Raw genomic sequence first — 21,933 nt, 5'->3', positions numbered from 1 at the left:
TAACTGTGATGCAAGTGTAGTATGAAATTACAACACAGGAACAATAATCGCAACATGTTCATCGGGAGAATTAATGACGTATTGGGCAAACTCTACCTATTTACATGGATCACATATGATTTCGTGAAGTTACATAAATTCACTGTTAAGAAGGCTACTAGTCTTTCTTATTAAGAATCTAAATAGGATCACGATAGGTGTTTCCTGAAGATATTTACATTACATCAAAAATTAAATTTGAATACATTTCTCTTACTTAGAGTTGTCATTTGAAAATTATTTCACAAATTCACATCAGATGCCAGTAAAAATGTAGAACTAGCTTCCAAAAGAAATCTCACATATTTACTACATAAACCAAAATAAGTGTTCCAGTCCTAAAATTCACAAAGTTTGAGAAGTGTTAAATCTGTCAGTGGAATTATGTAAAGTTTAAAACAACCAAAAACAAATTGAAGAACAATGACATAGAGCATAAATTAAAGACATATTTAAGACATATTATGAAATTTCGCATAAATTATGAATATGTTTTATAGAAAACTATGAATTGACGAGAAATTCAAGGATAATAATTATTAAGAACAATCAAAAATCAAAATCAAGTCACTAAATACTTTGCACTAATTGCTCTTTAAAGGAAACAAAACTTAAAGTAGAAGATGTAAAAATAAGTATCTGGTGATATGGCAATAAAAATAGCACTAATAACTGCCAGAGAGAAAGGAAATATTCAATTAAAGTGACAAGCACGGAGGAACAAGTTTAGCCACTTTTCTTATGAATAAGTTCCAAATAATTTTTACAAGTAGATATAAAAAGATATCCTTTTCATTATCGTACAAATCATTTAATAAAAAAAAAAACATACAAGTTATAATAACACTATCCATGGCTTTGAATTGGATATTGTAAAAAAGAAATACTGACCGAAGGTAAAAAGACACTGTATTTTTAAACTATTATTTGTTACAGTTTCAGATATCTACCATATCCTTCATCAGACACTATATACACACTATATAGATACTATGTATATAATATCTGATGAAGAATATGATAGATATCCGAAACTGTAACACATAATAGTTTTAAAATACACTGTGTTTTTAAGCTTTGGTCAGTATTTCTTTTTCAGGAATGCTTCATTTTCCTTACCAAACCATGTTTCATTCCAATTTCTAACTTCTGTTGGAATTCGAATATCAGGACTTTATGTTTTTAGTGTGCTGTTCTACTACTTTATCAGTTTCGAAGATACAAGCAAAATACTGGTATGAGACTAAGTCCATACTGGTCCCACCTCAAACAGTAACGATGAAAATAGTGTCATTCATTATGCATCATTTGTGCTCGTTTATGCACAAAATTTATCTATTCTGTTTCAATGGTTAGGAAAATATAGCCCAAAAACTGAAAGAAGAGTTGGAAACAGAACAAAAATCGTTGCTTTTTTTCGGATAAAATGTTTGTATTGTCCACTCACTCAGAGAACTAACGATAGTGTTCGTGTTATTGGTTAGTGCATTATTTCTGCCCGAAAACCCCATAGTTTGTACTGCATTAGTTCACGAGCTATTGGCAAAGAACTGATGGGAAGCTAGCTTCTTCCACAAGCAGTAACAAAGAAAAGTGGGGCTGGCCCTCACTTCTAGCACTATCGATGAGAATAGCGTCATTCGTTATGCATCGTTTGTGACCGTTTGTGCACAAATCCTATTTTTTGTGCTTTATTAGCTTCTGGGATATAACCCAAAAATTAAAAACAGTGTTGGAAACTGGAAACAAGTTCTTGTTATTTTATTGTCAGATAGAAATTTTACACGGCTCACCCGTTTGAAACATTAACGACATGGGTTTTCATTTAGATACATTTTAGCATTCTTATCAACACAGCCGAAAATTGTATATATGAATATATGTAAACTTCCATGCTGCATTCAAAAATACTAAGGTAGAAATGTGAAATTAGACAGAATAGTGAGAATCATAAGAGGAAAGGTGTTAAACATGTACGCCAAAATGTTCGAATATCAGGACTTCATGTTTTCAGTATGCTACTCTGGTAGTTTTGAAGTACTTTGTTCCCCTGATCAGAATTGTATCATTTACATTTAATTCATTTTTATTATATAAAGTTCTTCTATGTATAGCACTTGCATTTGATTTTATTATCAGCAAATTTCAGCTTGTACACATTCTCTAGAATTATTTTATTTTAAATTTACAAAAGAGAGTGAATCTAATAGTTGATCGGGCATATTTCTATTTTTGTAATTGGATGAACTAGAGTTCAAACTCTGGTCGGCGTCCTATCTTTCCTCACTCCTACTAGACAAATACTGGAATGATATCTTTAAATACAGCCCTTCCAACCTTCCATCCGAAAATTTTCCTCCTACTGTATATGGAACTTGCAGAGAACATTATTATTCTTTTTATATCAAAGTCTGATAACTTGTTGCGGAGATGCTCAAATTAGTTAATTGGGGTTAACCAATTCTTCAAATAATGTATTACGCAGAAATAGGTAGAAGAAGTATTTATTTCTTGTGTTGTATTAGATATACTTGTTGCGTAAGAGCTGTTCCTTATGAATATATATATATATATATATATATATATATAAGTATGAAAAAGTAGGCTTATTTTTTATTTATTTACCTGACTTCTAGCTGCACCAGCGCTTCCCCTTCTCATCGGCTGGGGCGTTGATCCTTCGCTTTTAGTTGAGCCATGGCGATTAATATTTTTTCCTAGAGATGGATAATTTCTACTTCCAGCTTCACCATTGCATACAGTTTCGTGGTTTATTAAACCTTCAGTGCCTAAAAATATATTTTAAAAAAATGAAAAAGTGTAAAATGAAAAAGTGTAAAATGAAAAAGTGCCTTAAAATGTAAATAAAATGAAAAATTGCCTAAAAATATAAATTAAAATGAAAAAGTACCTAAAATATAAATAAAAATGAAACAGTTATAAATAAAGATTAAAAATAACTGTAGTGCTCTAAATAAATAAAAGCAACAAACAAGTACTCAGATATGTCGCGAATTTTATGGAGAGAATGTATATGAGTTGTTTTCGTAGTTGGTTGCCTGATTCGAATTTGACCTCCTTTTCCAGCACCAAGGCTATATAAGAGGGATTCTACTGTTTAAAATTAGATCCGAACAATTTACTAGTGTTTGTATCTGAGGTAGATAAGAATTCCCATCGGGAATCAAACCTGGACCAAATTATAACATCTATTTTGTCCTATGTCCCTTATTTCAGAATTTCTGGAAAACTAATTAAAACGTAGTTTACTCACTAAATGTTTAATGTTAACACTCAAGATAAAATATATTTAAACTGATGTTTTTTCCGAAGATTTTCTGCGTTTATCTTTCCACTTTTACAAAATTTCTTCTTTATAATTGAAAATACATCCACTGTTAATGGCTTCTCTGCGTATTATCTCTCTGAACTGTATAGAAAAACATGTTTATACATGTCTGGCCACACAACGTAACAAGTTAAATGTTCTTATCTGACCATAGAAGAAAATGATATACGCTACGGACTGTTTTCCATATCAACATATACATATCTATAAATGTTATCGTTATAACGTATATAGAAAGTACGACGCGCATTAGTACGAAAGGGTACACGAAAAAATAGTGTTCACAATCGGATGACGCTACGCTTCAATGCCGAAGCCAGTTATCTTAATGGGTTTTCCTCAGGTTCACCTGGTGAATTCCTCAAATAGTATCTCTAATATATAAAAGCTGGCTAATTTACTTACAAAATATGTTTTCTTTTGTTGTTTAAAGCTTTCGCCAGGATCTAAAACTAAGCTATTAAATAAATCCAACTAATATTAAAAAATATCTGAACAAGCTTTTAAATCTCATCCATCCTTGTTAATTTTCGATCGAGTATATCGAATTTATCCATAAACTAAATATAAATTAGCAGAAAAGGAGTAAGCAGAAAAAGTAACAATATGATAATAATTCTTCACATGTAGGAAATATGTTGCTGGAGTTTTTCAAAGAGAATTTCTGTCCACCAATTTTTCACTCTTTACGTTAAAATCAGTATTTAGTGTATGAATTAGCTTAGCAAATTCATTCGAAAATTAACAAAAGCGAATGATATTTTAGAAACCCATTTGGAAGTTCTATATGTTTAAATTTTAAAGATGTATTCTTAAAACTATGTTAAGACTAAAAACTGTTTAGAATAACGAGCTTTTTAAGTATAGTTTAAGGAACATGGTTTTCAAATATATTGGTAATTTAAACGCAAAGCTTTCTTTAATTATTTCTTAATAAGTTAAATTCACGATTTATTTCCAGTTAAATAAGTTACAGAAATGTATATACATATGATGAGAAGATAAATTACCAAACATGGTTAAATCAATTTCGTTTGCAAATATGTTCGGATATTTCAGTGAAATGTGATTTATTTTTTTAAATATGAATTTTAATAGTAATTGAAAAACTCTCACTAAAAAGCAAAGACATATTTATATATGTAAAAAGTAATATATTTTCATAACATGGGAATTCTGTTACATTTATGATTAATTGAGCAAATATTTACAAGTAGATGTACGTCACTGTTATGATTGTGTGTGTCACTGTTAGCAGTATGTATGTCACTGGTATGATTGTGTGTGTTGTTGTTAGGAATATGTGCGTCATTGTTGAAGGTATGTGAGTCACTGTTGAAGGTATGTTTGTCACTGTTATGATTGTGTGTGTCACTGTTAGGAGTCACTGTTCTGATTGTATGTATCACTATTAGGTGTCACTGTTAAATTACGTGTCACAGTTATGATTGCGTGTGTCACTGTTAAGAGTACGTGTGTCACTGTTAGGAGAGGACAAAAACCATAGATACTATCTGCTCAATAACTGTATTTTTTACAGTTACAGTACATTAAATGAATAAAAAATCTGTTCCAGAAGAATAGCAACCATCAATTATTATTGGCAACAAATGACATACTTTCTACTGTCATAGGTGTTCGTTTTTTTTTATTTGTTTTCTCAAAACTTATGAATGAGAATTTGATGATCCGCTCGGAAGAATAATAGTCCCGGAAGTAACTTTTTCCGCGCTACCCTAGCCAGCTGTTCTAAGTAGGTTACAAAATTTATATCATGGAGGTAAAGGTGGAACAAAACAAGCCCTGCGGGGCTTCTAATCAGTTCTTACAACAATTATTATTATTATTATTATTATTATTATTATTATTATTATTATTATTATTATTATTATTATTATTATTATTATTACACAAAAGTAAGTAAATCTTTTTTGAGTATTATTTTCATCTTATTTTAATGGAAAAAGTGTTATGAAAATTAAAAAAAATATTTTCTTAGGCCGGGTTTGAACCCACGCCAAAAGCGATTTCCATCACTAGCATGTTGCGTTAATACGCTTTATTATTTTTAAAGTTAACTGATTTACCGAACGTGCCTCATTAACTTGCTTGTCTACTTATTACTGGTTTCTACTTAATTTTACACGCTTTTTACTTGTTTAACTCGCTTTACCAGTAACCTAGAACGACAGGGACACAAACACAGAAACATCGAGAACAGTTAAAATTCAAAAGGCTCTCCCACCGGGAATCGAACCCAGGACCCTGTACACCAAAGGCGCACGTGCTAGCCACTAGACCAACGGGGAGGGCACACGCTCGGCCACAAGGGCCGACAGCAGCAAGCATTTGATTTCTGCTATATGTAAGCTACGTGTCAAGAAACGGATAACTCCAACCAAACAGAACCGTGTATTTAGTTTCTACTTTCGGGAGCATTACCTTCCCGAGTGAGTCCTAGAATTTGAAAGCATGTCATTTATTCAGCTCGAAGTGAAATATCGATTGATATGTGTCTTGTCTTAGAACATTGTTTTCTGTTAAACTCTAATAATATTGTAGATTTATTTTGATTAACATATTTCGTTAACTTTTAAATTTCAATTGTGGCATAAAAATACTAGTAGAACATTATAATAGTAAGTAAAAAGTTTATAATAATACACATATAGAAAGAAATATCCCTAAGAAACACTTTAAAATTATACATGTATAGCCTGTTTTAAATTTGAAATGTAACGGGGGGGGGGGGATGTCAACAGAAATTCCACTATGTAATCCAAGTTGAATTCCAAGTGAAATTATTTTTCTCGTTCACTCTTCATCCTAAATTTATAAATCAAATCAAATCTTCTTTTTTATAATCGCTCAGGCAATGGAATTTACCAACAATAAGTTTAAGTAAAAGTGGGCAAAAATACATAAGAGGTCTGTCAAAAAACTATTCGACCTTCTTTGTTTTTCGGAAAACTGCATGGCGTAGGTTCGATAAATTTGGCGTCATGGAAGAGAAGTCAATGATGTCTTTAACCTGCAGATGACGTTACTTTCATTTAAATCTTCTGTGGTCTGTGGTTGCAGAGGAATGGTTATGTCTGGTGCTCTTCTGTAGTCTTGGTGCAGCTAAAATAGTAACGACATGAGTGTACGGAACGAAGTCACAGTCAATACATCCGACCTCAACAAGGCCTGTCAAAACTCGCGAAGGCCCAGAGAAGATTTTCAGGTGCGTAGCAAAATCAAACCAATGTTGAATATGTTCTTCGATTGTCGAGATAATGTGCAATATAAGCACGTAAGGAAGAATGTACAGATACAGATACAGAATGTACAGATACACGCTTCAGACATTTTCTATCGTCTACGTGACCCTCTTTGTCCGAAATGATCAGATCTGTGAACTGCAAAGCCTAGAAGACAGCACCAGGATAATGATTCCATTCCTGCAACGCACGTGGTAGTAATCCTTTTCACGACAGCACAAGATTTTGATGTATCGTCAAGTTTCCTACTCTCCGGGTACAGCCTTGTGAGACTTTTGCCTCTTTCCAAAAATCAAAAGGTACCAGAGAGAAACTCACTTTCGCACCCGAGAGCAGATATAATGCAACTCGACGGCTGCACTCGTAGTACTTCTCGATTAGGAGAATCAGGCGTGTTTCAGCAGTAGAAAGGCTACCAAACTAGACGCGTGGGAGCAGGAGGGAACTAGTTTGAAGAGAATAGGGACAAAGAAACTATCAGGTGAATGTATTGGTTTTCTGGGACCATGGTCGAATACTTTTTGAACTGACCTGGTATTAATAGCTACTAAGAATGTAATTTTCCTCTGATAACGATCGGACGTTTTTGGTACTATAAAAAGCCACAGTGTTTTCATATCGGATATTAATTGACCAGGATGGCGAAATCGGTAATTTATGATAATTATATAGTGAAAGTTTATGCATTAGTGTATCTTGCACAGTATTAACATGTCATTGATGAAGTTCCAGCAAATAGGAAGAAATACTCTATTAAGTAACTGTATTTAGTAGCATAAAATCGATAGAAGTTTTAAACAACATTAACAAATAAATGAATAAAATATATACCTGTCTTCGATTTATCAACTTGAAGTGAAGGATCCGTATTCTTTACAGATGATACTTGCAGTGATCTGTCAGTTACTTTTGTCATTGGTTCACTACGGCACGATTGACTGGCATACGAGGCGAAATATATAGGTTGATAATGTCCGGCATCACTAGAAGAACCTACGGATCCACTCTTACTATATGGAGGTGGAAACGGTCGTAGAGGACCACTGTGATAGTGCCGTATGTAGGGCACAAAACTGGACAGATTGTGAGCATTATAACAATTGGGAAGTTCACTAAGAATTTGAGGAGGTGGAGGGGGAGGGGGTTTCGAATCGTAGTCCTCGGCGTGACTACGTTGTGGCCCTGAATCCTGGTTTCCTTTCGCATCGTTGCTCCTCCAGGTGAATCTTGAGTAACTTCCACTTTTGTTTCTGTTCCCAGAATCTAATAGTAATGATGATTGAGTGACATCTGGTGGTGGATTTGCGGTATTAGGAAATCTGGGATTATTCCCACTAGCATCTAGACTTGGATGACTGTAACCGGGAGATATTTTTGTTGAAGAATTAGCAGATGATTTAGGCATCTGAAACATTAAAAAGATAAAATTAACATAGTAGCATAACATTGCAAACAGTACAAAGATCAACTTTGAAAATATATGTTTACTTCATTGACCCACTAACTGCCATAATTCATATTTGGGATCGGGGTAAATACACACTTTTATATAAGTTATTAGATTTTTACCTTTTATTATTATTATCGTCTCTATTTGGCTTTTGTTAGTTAGAGAAAATAAACAATTTTGAATTGCATTTAAAAATTTGGCAGTGGTGTATAGTACTAACAAAATCATGGGAAAAAGAGACATCTTATTGCTTACATAAAAACACTATCAATGTGGGTACATATATATATAAGAAACCTATAATCTTTTGAGTCAATTTCCGTGTAATTACATATTAAATCCTACTGAGAGTATGATGCCTCGGATGTAAACCAAGATAGTGGTTCGGATATCATTTCAATAGTAAGTGCCATCCATCATAGTATTAGTGATACACAAGTACGTAAAACAAACTTTCAATTCAATCTATCGAAATACGTTAGGACTTTTGATTAACGAAGGATCGTCACTTAAGCATAGAAAAGGAAATAAAATATTAAGGAAAAACGTGCAAATAATGAACACATCGTCACGGTACGCTGAAAAATCCTGAGTTTGAGTCTCGGTCCAGTTGTGGACTTTTTCACTCTGTGTGTATTATGCAAAATGACGAAGTTCGTCATATTTTCTTAGTGTATTATCTTATTGTAGATATTTTTTACACAGTATTTGTATCTTTGTGCCTCTTGTTACAACTATATTTATCTATTTAATTTATAAATTTGAATTTTTATGTTTGTACTTAAAGATAGAAAAAAGAACTCAATAATAAAAATATAACTTTCTATAACCATGTAGGACTATAAGAATTGTAGTCAGGAAGAGAAATATTTTTGAGTTATTTATGCTAAAGCTGACGTGTAGATTCCAAAAATCATAACAAATTGGTCACTTCAACGATTTTTTTGTTATAGTCTCGGATAAGTATATCCCTATGATCAATAAGGAGTTTTCTTATACAAGTAAGCATAAATAGTTCTACTTATGATAAGTTTTCTTTTTAACCTTTTTATTCCTCTGCATATAGTTGGGAATTGTAATACTTGTGTATACCGATAGTAGTATTTCCTAAATACTTCATAAATCTATAAGTAGATGGAAAAAATTATACAAAACCAGAGGCTGATTACAAAACTATTATAGTGCCGTTTATATTTATATTAATTTATATTTAATCTCGTGTACGTAGTTCTTGTATCTTTAATGCCTAACACACATAATCTGAAACATTTTAAATGACCCTGTATAATTTAGGACAGTTTAAGAAATGTTCCTTGGACTCTAAGGAGTTAAACAGCTAGTATTATTTTTTCTGGGTACAAGGTCTTTGAGGTAACCTAATTCTAAAATGTTTTTCACAGTTGAAAATAAGATATATATATATATATATATATATATATATATATATATATATATATATATATATCAACTACTTGGTTTTGTTTGACGTATCTGATGAAACAAAAATCAAATTAAATCTTTAGCAATAACATTTCAAACGTTTTGTTCGCTAAAGAGGACAGACTATAATATACAATTGATTGATTGAAGTTAAGGTTCCTCTTCAACACCGAGTCTAAATGAAACGGGACCTACTTTTTAAGTGAGATCCGAATCACTATTCGAGCTTTGTCTGAGGCAAATACTCTTATGAAGGGTCGTCACTTGACTGGCTACAAAGGGAGCACAAATGATAAATATCTACTGTAAAAGTGAATTATGGATACTAACATCTCTGACATACTGAAATATCGGTTTTCGGTAGATCTGGGTCAAAAAAAGATAGGTGACCATTCATGCTCACCGAATGGCGTTGGCATTGCGGCGTTGACCCAGCGTCGTGAGGACAAATGGGAAGCTACTTGAATGAAAGAAGTAGCGAACTCCGCCAGTATTAATGGCAAGGTATGACTCCCACAAGGCGGTTGGTAGGCCCTGACCCACTAAGAGGCTGTTACGCCAGGAGATAGAATGATGATGGAAGAATTGGAGAAATTATAAAAGTAGAGGAGGCAATAAAGAAATCTGGGAAAATCCACGGGCACAATGTTATTCATTCAAACTCATGTGGCTTGGGATTGAACTAGGGACTCTTCTCATCAGAGACGAATGCATAACTACAGAGTTAACGTTTCACTCATTATTATATTAACTCATAATACATGATACTTTGTACGGGATTAACGTTAATTTCAGACAAATTTAATTCATAGAGCACCTTCCTGAAGTTATCGTGAATGTATATAATATTAAAAAATAATCATACTGTTTTGTTTATTATAAATCAATTTAAATACAAATATTGAAGTTCCCATTACAAATTTTATATTACTTGTTCGTTTCATATTATTGTACTTACCATATTTCTAGGGGACTTCCTAAGCGTAGCGCATGAACTATAAGATAATTTGGTAGACGGTGGTGGATTTGTGGGCGGTGGTGGAGATGCAAACAAGTGAAGATCGTGAGGTGATTTTGAACTGGGCAATGGACTTCGTCGTGTATAATTCACAGACGGAGAGCCAACGCTGCCACCTAAAATAATAATAATAAAATAAGACACAGTATTAACAGGCAATAAATAACTCTTAAATTACTGTAGTACATTTAGATATCTGGAGATTGATGTTGTGAACTTGAATATTCAGAGGAGCCTACACTTTTTACTCATGAAATTTCGAACCTTTTGTAAATAAGTTGTTTGATGAATGTACGCTTTTTTTATCAACTTATGGAAGAAATTAGGTCTATAATATAACATTTCCCATTCTCATATTTCCTCAACAACTTTAGGAATATTCCTTTATTCCACTTGTATGTAAGCTTCTTGGTCAATCAGCTCTCAGTAATTTAAATTTTCTCATTACTAGGTAAGGGAAGAAAATCCCATTAAGCTTAAGAAAGATGAGCACAAGAATTAGTACATGAGATAAACTTTCTTCCCTTAGTTTGTAGCGTTAAAATTTTAGTTCTTAACAATATGATTTTCCTCTAGAGACTTCCTGTGTCACACGTTTCAAGAGGACTTTTCAGAATAAAAACTCGTGTTCTGACTTTACAAAGTTTGACTTTTATGCTGATAGATTCTATAGTTGTATTTTGTGCATAAGCTTGGGATTTTGGAGTGTTTAAAATGCAAATATCTTTGTTATGGTTTTTGTTCCATTTTAATTTCGTTTATTGTCTTCTTAAACGTTATAATACTGCAGTAACTTTAGAAATACAAAAATTACAACTAGAAATATTTGATAGACCTTAGTTTTAAGTCACAGTAACACGAAAATGCACTAAATATAGAAATAGTACATTTTTGTAAAAGCAATATTTTGGATATTTAATATATCACGTATAACTGGTGTTTAGTAATTAATTATAGAACATATCCTTACACTTACCACTCGTTTTCTTTGTAACAAATAACTATGTTCTGGAGGCCGTGGTGGCTCACAGGTAGAGCGCCCACCTCTGGTACGTGAGCTCCCTGGTTCGATTCCATATCGCGCCAAATGAACTTATAGTAAACAAACACCGTGTGCGTAGATTTCATGAGGTTCTCCTCACCGTTTTATGAGGTTCTCCTGATTCCTCCCTCTTTCTTCATTCCATCATTTTGATTCATTATCATCATTATCCTTAGCCTCGGTGCATAATGGTGGTATGTTAAAGTAAAAAAGAAAAAAGATACCACGTTTCGAATCTACATGGGACTCTTCTTCACGCTTAAGAAAAAAAAAATAAAAATAAAAATAAAATAAAAGTGGAAAAAGAAATAAGATGAAATTAGTTGAAAACCTAAGAGAACTTGTATGAATACATCTCAAGTTTAACTTTTTGTCCCCTTTTACTTCTTGAATAACCTGAATATGAACTCGTGTAGTTTCGAGATGTAGTTTTGTTTATGTGAAGAAGGCATGATTAGTAAATGCAGGGATTATTATCCTATAATTATAATTGAATTATATGAAACATCACTAATTAAAGCTAAGTAAGTGAGCGGCTTATAGCTTTCTTATAGCTACTTTCTCTGTCTTTGATTTCATGAATACAAGGTTTTGAGCACGAGTGGTGCGCATTAGTTCAGTAGTTTGCTACAGGAGAACTAAAAGGTACAGTCTTCTTTTCTTAAAAAAAAGCTATTTTCCTTCTCTTGTAAAGTTCTGTATTCTTATTTCGTTTATTGGCTTCTTAAAGGTAATTATATTTCATAAATATGAAACTTCTTTAATGAATTGAGAGCTTCCATTTTCAATGAAAATATCAAAATTTCCTAGTTGCGATAATATGATTTCGTAAAAAAAATTGTAAGAGGCCAGAATTTTTTTGGAACATTACTGCATATCAATACAAAGATATTATATTTCAGACTTCCACTGGAAATTCTTACACATTTAACTTCTTAGATAACAATCAGATCAGTTTAAAAAAATCATAATCATGAAAATAGCTATAATATAAAATTTACAGTAGTTAAGCACTTACAGATGTGATATATGGAGTAATTACTAATTTTGTAATATGAATCATAAAATGATACAAGTTGATATCGTAGCAGCTCCTAGATCCAGAGTAAGTTAAAAGCACGAAAGAAAATATTTTAAAAAGTTACATTAAACGATAATGTTTGTTACACCAGGATATTTAAAAGTATATTTAAATTATACTGAAAATGGATGAGCAATTCAGAAATAATACAGTATGTAATGAAGATGAAGAACATATAACTGGATATAAAGGATAATAATAATAATTAAAAATAAAAATATAAAGCAAACTGGATGCTTATAAAAGACAAGGAAGTGTAGAAAGCAATTTGTATTGTGTAGAGAGAAATACATAATATAACCTCCTCTATCTATCTTATTCAATAGATGCTTCAAGGAAGGGTATTATCCCACCAGTTGGAAACTGGCTCACGTGACCCCAATATATAAATCAGGACTTAAAGATCATGTATCCTCCTATAGGCCAATATCTCTTCTTTCTGTAATATCAATTATCTGCGAAAAAATAATTAAAGACAGGCTACTTAAATTCACCTCACCTTACATCCATAGTTCTCAGCACGGCTTTCTACCGAAAAGCTCAAGTCTCTCAAACTTAAGTACTCTTCTTTCCTGTGCAGTCAAATGTATGAATAACAATACTCAATTAGATGTTATCTACTTTGATCTCTCGAAGGCCTTTGATTCTGTCAGTCACATTCATCTTCTTCATAAACTCTCCAATAGATTTAATGTACATGGCAAATTTCTCTCTCTAATCACAAGCTACTTGAAGGACCGTAAACAGAGAGTTGTTCTTTCAGGGGCGACTTCTAACCCCCAACCCGTGATCTCAGGGGTGCCTCAGGGGAGTGTACTTGGGCCTCTACTGTTTGTCCTGTATATGGATGATCTCTACACGCACTTATCAGCTCAACCTAGTGGCCTTCTGCTTTTTTCTGACGATTGTAAGTTATACAGAGAAATATCGTGTCTCCATGACACAATTGCTCTACAGGAAGACATAAATTACCTTACAGGTTGGTGTGAAATGTGGCACTTGAAACTCAACAGTAAGAAATGTGACAGTATTACTATTACTTTGAAAAAGTCTCCTGTTCCTTCCACATACCATATCAACGATTCCCCTATCGCACATTCTGCTAGTCATAACGATCTTGGTGTCATCTTTGATTCAAAACTCACCTTCTCTGACCACATCTCCTCAATACTAAAGAATTCAATGCGCATGTTGGGACTTCTTTATCGATTCACCGAACTACGCACTGTTTCTTCATTAGCAACTTTTTATAAGACTTTAATAGCGCTCAAGATCGAATACTGCTCTCCCATATGGGCCATGGCAGCACCTACACATCTCTCCAGACTTGATTATGTTCTCAATTTCTTCATTGCTATAGTCCGATTTCGTGTTCCTGCAGTTCGAATATTATCTAAGAAGGAGCTCTTGCGACATCTTAATATTCAGACTCCTGAAGTACGCAGAATTATCTCTGACCTGAAATATCTACATAAAATAGTTAATGGAACCTTAAGATCGGAAATATTACTTCAGGAACTATCCTTACGTGTCCCTTCCCGCATCACTCGGAATACCCACCTATTCCATCTTGCCCGTCCTAGGTTGGCTGTTATACAGAGGTCTCTTTTTTATAGAATACCAAACAGTTATAATCAAGTAACAACTGATGTGGACATTTTTTCGAGCTACCCAGTGTTTGAAAGAGCAATTAAACGAGCTTTGACGGAATAGTTTTACTTTTACACTTTTTTTTTCTATGTTGTTGTTATTGTTGTCTTGTTTTTCTTTCTTTCTTTTGTTAGCATGTCCCTGTGTAAAATGGCAAAGTTATGCTGTATCTGGGAAATTGTTCAATAAATAAATAAATAAATAAATAAATAAATAACAAATGAAGATGTGCAAGGAAGGAATAGACATTGTTTTAAAGAGGAAAACGAAGAAGAATAAGATCAAATAGTAATTATGAAATGGGAAATATAGCTGGCATAATTGTAAATAATAGACATAATAGAGTTTAGTGTAAAAGGTGAGCTGGGGAAGTTTCAGTATCTAGGATGTAAATTATGGTAAGTAATTCATTTTGAATAGATGAGAATGTTTAAATTAAATTATAAGTAAATAAGATAAATACCATTTATTCGACGCATTTCCATTACACAATTTTACTTTCTTAATACTCAACAGCTATATTTTGTAGAATACATAAAAACAAATTTGTAAAACCGGAACCAAATTAATTACCTAATTGTTGAGGATAACCATTGCTGAAACGACCTCCTAGAGAATAAGAATCAGAGTACACGTTTCCGCTGAAAAATCCTGAAGTTCCTGTAGGATATGTAGTGTCTTCATTAGAAGGAGGGCACATTTGTACAGAGCTCTGTAATACAAAAGAACAAAAATTGATGATTTAAAATATATGATTCTGAAAAAAGGAAAATACGCATGTTACAAATTAAGATAAAAAGGGTATAATGCAAATCTTTTGCTTCGTACAGAAAGAGATTTTATACAGATAAACATATTAGATATTTATAAAATGGTGAGGTTAGATTTACATCGAAGTTACACCACCCGAGCGTGATGTAATGTCACAGGGTATTATCATGAAGGCAAAGGTGGGATCAAACGAGTCCTGCGAGGCTTCTAACCCCCTTCGCTCGCTGACACTCGCTTAGTTATGTTTCGTAACGTAAGTAAATCACTTTTTTTAAATCAATAAAGTTGTGTGTGCAAAATAGGCTAATTACCATGTGACATTACGTCACTACCGAATGGTGCAACTTTTAGGAAAATTTAACTACACCCTTTACGAAAGAGGTTATAGATATAATTTCATGATTTAAAATGAATTAATTAAACTAGTATTAAAATAATGAATTCATTATAATTTTAATGAATTCATTATAATTTCAATTAAGAATTCATCACATTTAATAAATATGCTTACAATGGAAATTATTGAAAATACTTACACTAGTAAACATTATATCTATATAATAACAACATTAAGCTTAATTTTTTTTAAAAAATTTTTTGTGCATGTCTGCGAAATTCAAGAAAAATATTTTACTATTTTAAGTTTTTATTAATTATACTAATTAACTGTAATTATTAATTCTATTACAAACAAAATATTTAACAATAATCATTGTTAAAACAAGAGTCAAAGTAATCATTTCTGGCTAAGTGATAAAGAAAAAACTGCCTCGTATTCGCTAATTTGAAAATTAAAATTTTCACAAGTTACAAAAGATTTTACAATTCTAAATACAGGCATCTTCCTCTGTATATAAAATTATTTATAGTGTAACACTCTCAAAACTACAATTAGAAATAAAATTGTTTAATTTTTTCGTTTTATATGTGCACTCTTCTTGATAAAAATATCGTCACTTTGAAAAGCTCTACTTACATTTCCAGAAGCAATTATGCCAAATAGAAGCTTCTTTTCTTTCTCTCTCTTAGATTATTGTTTTGAAATCTTCAATAATGAAGTATTGTCTTTGATTGTCAGTGGAAAGCCTATAAATTGCCTGATAGTTGATGCATTTAATGTATGTACAAGGGAACCAACTCCAGTTTTGGACATTTTGTACATATCTCATCTTAAAGATCTCTATATGAAGCCTCTTTCAAAGCTTAAAAGATTCATGTTCAGATATTGTTAATATCTCTTATAATGTACAAAACAGTGTTAACTTTTCCATGTAGTTACTTAAGCGTACTGTATAAACTTTATATTTCTTTTCCTCACAAATTAACCTTTTCCACGTACTTAAGCATACTGTACAAACTTTGTGTCTGTTTTCCTCACAAATTAACCTTTTCCATGTTCTTAAGCACACTGTTCAAACTGAATGTCTATTTTCTTCATAAGCTACATTTTTTCATGTACTTGAACATACTGTACAAACTTTATGTCTCTTTTCTTCACAAATTAAAAAAAAAAGTTGGGGTGAGCTTAGGAAAGAGCTTTAAAAGTGCCTATCATCATTTCTTCCACTAAAAATGTTGGAATGAGCTTAGGAAAGAGTTTTAAAAATGCATATCATAGTTTCTTCCACTAAAAAAGTTGGAATGAGCTTAGGGAAGAGTTCTGAAAGTGTCCATCATCATTTCTTCCACTAAAAATGTTGAAATGAGGTTAGGAAGGAGTTTTTAAAGTGATTATCACCGTTTCTTCCTCTAAAAAAGTTGGGGTAAGCTTAGGAAAGAGCTTTAAAAGTGATTATCATCGTTTCTTCCACTAAAAATGTTGGAACTTTAGTGGAGAGTTTTAAAAGTGCCTATCGTCATTTCTTGCACTAAATAAATTGGAATGAGCTTAGGAAAGAGTTTTAAGAGTGATTATCATCGTTCTTTCCACTAAAAAAGTGAGAATGAGCTTAGAAAAGAGTTTCAAAAGTGATTATCACCGTTTCTTCCAATAAAAAAGTTGGGGTGAGCTTACGAAAGAGTTTTAAAAGTGCTTATCATAATTTTTTCTACTAAAAAAGTTTAGATGAGTTTAGGAAAGAGCTTTAAAAGTGCTATCATCGTTTCTTCCACTTTATCACCTATTCAAGATATCATAGCAATCAAAATAATAGTTTCTGTGTATTATTTTCTAATAAGTATAAAATACTACTCACTGAAGTACATACATCTGGTACGTCGTAATTCATTTGAAGTCTGTTAGTCTGTTCTTTGTCAATAGGAACATATCGATAAGATTTAAAAAAGAAAAAGTTGAACACATCAAGCAAGACTAAAATTTTACCAATGAATTGATTGCTGTACTCATTTTTTTAAAGCACATAGTCATTATTCGTTTTGAAGAGATTTCTAATCTGGTTTTAGATAAGATGAGAGAAAGAAAAGTTCCAAGATATTTCTTTGTATGAAAACAATTGACGGATTATCCATAAATTAGTTGCGATATTTACGAGATGGGAACGCTACTGTCAGTTTATAGGAGATTAAAGAACTCGATCGTTAGTTTATATGTCCATATTCCGGTTGATAGCTTAAAACTGGCGAATTGAATCTTGCTATCATTCCTTGAATAGAAAAAAAAGTATTATGTATATCAATTTGAAAGATAAAGTTAAGTGTAAACTGATTCTCTTAATGGAACTTACTTATTTCAAAAATTGGATTTTAAATAATGTTCTGTATTACAAATGAAGATAAAGGAGTATTCTGTAATTTTTGACTCTCATGGACATGTGAACATATTCATACACACACACACACAGGTATATATATATATATATATATATATATATATATATATATATATATATATATAACAATAGAAATCACAACTTACCAAATTATTTATTCTAGATTGTAGCGAGTTAACTAATGTGGTTGTAGCATACGGTGCAGGGCTTTCGTCACCTCCTGCAGAGCCCTCTTCACCAGAAGTTCCTCCCCCTCCCCGTCGACTCTGGAACGTAGTTAAGGTGTGTCCATCGACTTCAACATAATCTGCCCCACCACCACAACTTGAATTACTTGGAGCACAATTGAGCAGTTTGGTTTCTGATAAGTTTGACTCTTTATCGCTTTCTGAGTTTCTCCATCGACTTTCTATCCATAGAGAATCTTGGTTTTTCACATTGAGGGGCGTCACACCAGGCGAGCGAGTTTCTGCAAAATACATAAAAGGGATTTAAATTCATGATTATAAGAAATATATCTAGACACCAGATAAAAAGAATTAATTTATTATTAAAATAAATTTTATTTTAGAAGAAGCACACATATGCTCTACACATACTTCAATGTTTAAGATTAAGTTGTTCATTACAAATATTACATATGTATCAGACTACGAACATTACTGTTTATCAGACAATTATATAGGAAAACGAATACACCACTCACTACAGGATATTGTTTAACACTTGGATTAAATGCAAGGAAGAATTGAATTCCGTATGAATGGGTTAATCGAAATACTCTAACGCTGCATGTAAACTAAACTATTATTATTATTATTATTGTTTACTAATGATTGCCATGTTTCCATATTAGAAATATATTTTTACTTTTAGTCTTTCCTGAGAAGAGCCTTTATGTTTGTTTAGACATTTGTTATATTTTTCGCTACTTTCCATATTTACATAATCTGTTATATTACTCAGTTATAGAAGTTATATATATATATATATTAGATACATAATTAGACATATATTTTAGACATTAAAAGAATTAAAGATATTAAATTTTTGCAAAGAATAAAAATTACTTGATTTATTATTATTATTATTATTATTATTATTTTGGTATCACTCTTAATTTCAAATCATAGCCTCTCTTAATGCGTTAAGTAAGAATGAAGAATACTATAATATAAGAATTTGCATTTGTGTTTCATTTATAATTGTGACTTTATTACAGAGATTTCTTCTTCTTCTTCTTCTTCTTCTTCTTCTTCTTATTATTATTATTATTATTATTATTATTATTATTATTATTATTATTATTTTCTAAACGAACTAAATATTAAAGCTTTTGTTTTGTAATACTATTAAGAAGTACTACTGCTAAAATATTTTTTTATGGAAGCCATTGATTATTTTAGAATGCGTTATTTTAAAAATACCAATACAAAATTTCATTTTATACTTTTTAATATGATAATTTGATTTTTAAGAGAATGTAGAAAGTAAGTTATAAAAGTTAGAAGTAGTTGATTTTTGATATTTAAAAAAAAAATGAATGAAGACTTTTCTGAATCTAAGACTGCAAGGGCATATAGATATAGCTATTTAAAATGTCTAGGATTTACTCCTTTATTTACACTTACCATGTAGTGTGGTTATAGTCTTCTTCTTAAGTTGATGTCGACGAACATACAACATGGAAACAAATAGAAGCAACATAACAAACACCATACTGCCTATTAGAGCAATAAACCACGTTTCCGTGACAAAGTCCCCAATATCAGGATCTATTGTGACACCGGATTGGATGCGTTGATCATGAAGACGCGATGGATCCATATGGAACGATGCAGCTGGTGTAGCTGGACCTAATCCTACTCTGGTAAATGCTGCTGCTTGGATGGTGTACGTCTGGCCAGATGTTAAATTAGTGAGCAACAGAGACTGTGTGGTCGCATTCACAGTTAAATTCGCTAAGATGCGTGATCCATTGCCACGAATTACAATCTACAAGAAAAAAAGAGAAAAAAGAAATGTAACACTTTAGACGTAAGAAAACAAATAATTATCATTTGATGTATCCGATTTAATATAAAAAAATAATGAATTCTCTTTATTGTTATATAGAACTTATATCATTTATTAAAGAAAAGTACTTATTAGATTCTTCCTTTATTTAAAATTTAAGGAAAGTAACTATGGTCAATCCGACAATATCAGTGTTGACTTTATGTAAAGCACTTCTAGAGGAAAATTATTTTCACATCCCACTGCTCTGTATATCTTTCTAAACAATGTTGCTATTTTCTGAAATTAAAATTTATTTTCCTTACGTCTTTCAAAAGTTATTACTGTTAAAAGATAAAATCTCATAAATTCGTCGTAAGATAATTCTAGAAAGCGCCATTACTTTTTCAAACAAATCTTTTTATATTAAGATAAAGACTCTTAGATTACGAAATAAGAAGTTGGTTGTCTTCAGTGATATTAAAACATCATTATCAATTTCAGCTAACAGTTTATCCGGTTGCAATAATGTGAACAGACTTTGGAGTAGATGACTAAAGTACAGCTCAAATATAGAAGAGACTATGTAGATTCTATATTCCAAAAGCAAATTGTCCTAAATGGATGGAACATAGTCAAAAAAGCACGAAACATTAGCATTAATGTCAATGGAAAATCAATGGAAAAAAGTCGTCCTCACATCTCAAAAACATATAATAAGGAGATAGTTACTTGAAAGCTTATTGCAAAGATATAATGAAGAGCTTACAAACGATGTATAGCACATAAGATAAATATAGATAGAACATTGTCAAAAGTCAAGTTGTTTCAGTAAAATCGGTAATAATGATAAAGTATATGATTCTTCAGCGAATTACCTAGGTCGCCCCACGCGGTTACGTGTTTTGAATGTCTCACATCTGGATTTGGAATCTCCAGACTTGATTTAGCACGCAACATGACTTTTTGACCTGATCATGTGACACAATCTGATACTTATGGCAAACCGGATAGGCCTTTCCTCTCTTTCAACAAAATAAGGTAAATTGCCACCATTATTGGCAATCTTTCTATAGAAACGTTGACATTTACTTATCTTCAAAGCCCGATCATTCCCCTATACAATACAGTATATAACTTTTACCTTCTACTTGTTATTCTGTTGAGTCAACTGAAAACGAGGTCAGAATACAAGTGTGTTCTTCTAAAGATTCATAATTTGCCATTTTGTTTTGGTATTATTTGAGTGAGATGTATGATCCATTTCCAAGACAGAATTTGAAAAGAAACATCCACAGTTCGCTTTGTAATTTAAAACAACAAAATATTTCTTCACCAGTAAAGGACTAATATGAAACTGATGGTAAATTACTTATCTCAAGTGATTGGCAATATATTGGTATCGATAATATCAAGTGTCGAATGTCCCGTTTCCCTCTAGTTAGGCCTATATTATTATTTTTGTCCCTACAGAAAATTTTCTTTCGTAACGTTCCCGAATCTTCTTATATATTCCCTCAATTTCCCGATGTTCCTTGTGCAATGCTCAATTGCACGAATTCTTCCCCAGCTTCATTGTGTTGTCATTTGATTTTCGTGGTATTGATTTTGGTTTTGTTATGAATGACAAGTAATAAAATTATAGCAAAACAGGAAAAATGAAGCTAGGTAAGTCAAACTGAGAAGGAATGCGATTTAAAGAAACATACTTCGTTTTATGTAAATTAGAGAATGGGAAGATTGGTGTTTACTACATGTCCTGTATAATCACCTATGATACAGGCAGAATTTTAGAAAATAGACGGATAAGACGAAGGGGTACTTCCTCTGCTTTCTATCAATACCATAGGTATGGAATCAATGTAAGTTATATCCAGATTTAATGCAACAAAGGTGGTAATTTTAGGTAGATACGCTACTTCTTTTTTTATATGATATACAGAGAATAATTTCTTCATTAAGTAATATACAGGGCGGCACAGGGAAACGGGAAATTTTGAATCTACAATTAGCAACACCGTATGGCCGGCGCTTGTTGAGGACCAATAAGACGACATTGAAAAGGTTTCACCATTTAGTAATAATGAAACATTGAAGTTGTGCAGA

At 32.0% G+C, this 21,933-nt stretch overlaps 1 protein-coding gene across 1 annotated transcript in view; it reads right to left on the bottom strand.

The window, feature by feature from the left end:
* The window catches only part of LOC145662487 (protein sax-3-like), a 609,885-nt gene that overhangs the window by 7,366 nt on the left and 580,586 nt on the right, over positions 1-21,933 (bottom strand). The window contains exons 11-16 of the mRNA XM_081728103.1: positions 19,464-19,827; positions 17,979-18,301; positions 14,906-15,044; positions 10,500-10,675; positions 7,483-8,056; positions 2,665-2,828 (exon numbers count right to left, since the gene is read on the bottom strand). Of these exons, the coding sequence (XP_081584229.1) occupies positions 2,665-2,828; positions 7,483-8,056; positions 10,500-10,675; positions 14,906-15,044; positions 17,979-18,301; positions 19,464-19,827 (1,740 nt within the window). The remainder of the gene's footprint in view (positions 1-2,664; positions 2,829-7,482; positions 8,057-10,499; positions 10,676-14,905; positions 15,045-17,978; positions 18,302-19,463; positions 19,828-21,933) is intronic.

The sequence above is a fragment of the Thermobia domestica genome, chromosome 10 (genome assembly GCF_964235325.1).
Source record: "Thermobia domestica chromosome 10, izTheDome1.hap1.1, whole genome shotgun sequence".
NCBI lineage: Eukaryota > Metazoa > Arthropoda > Insecta > Zygentoma > Lepismatidae > Thermobia > Thermobia domestica.
The sequence above is the reverse complement of the archived record's forward strand: the minus strand, read 5'-3'. Positions and strand labels throughout refer to the sequence as shown.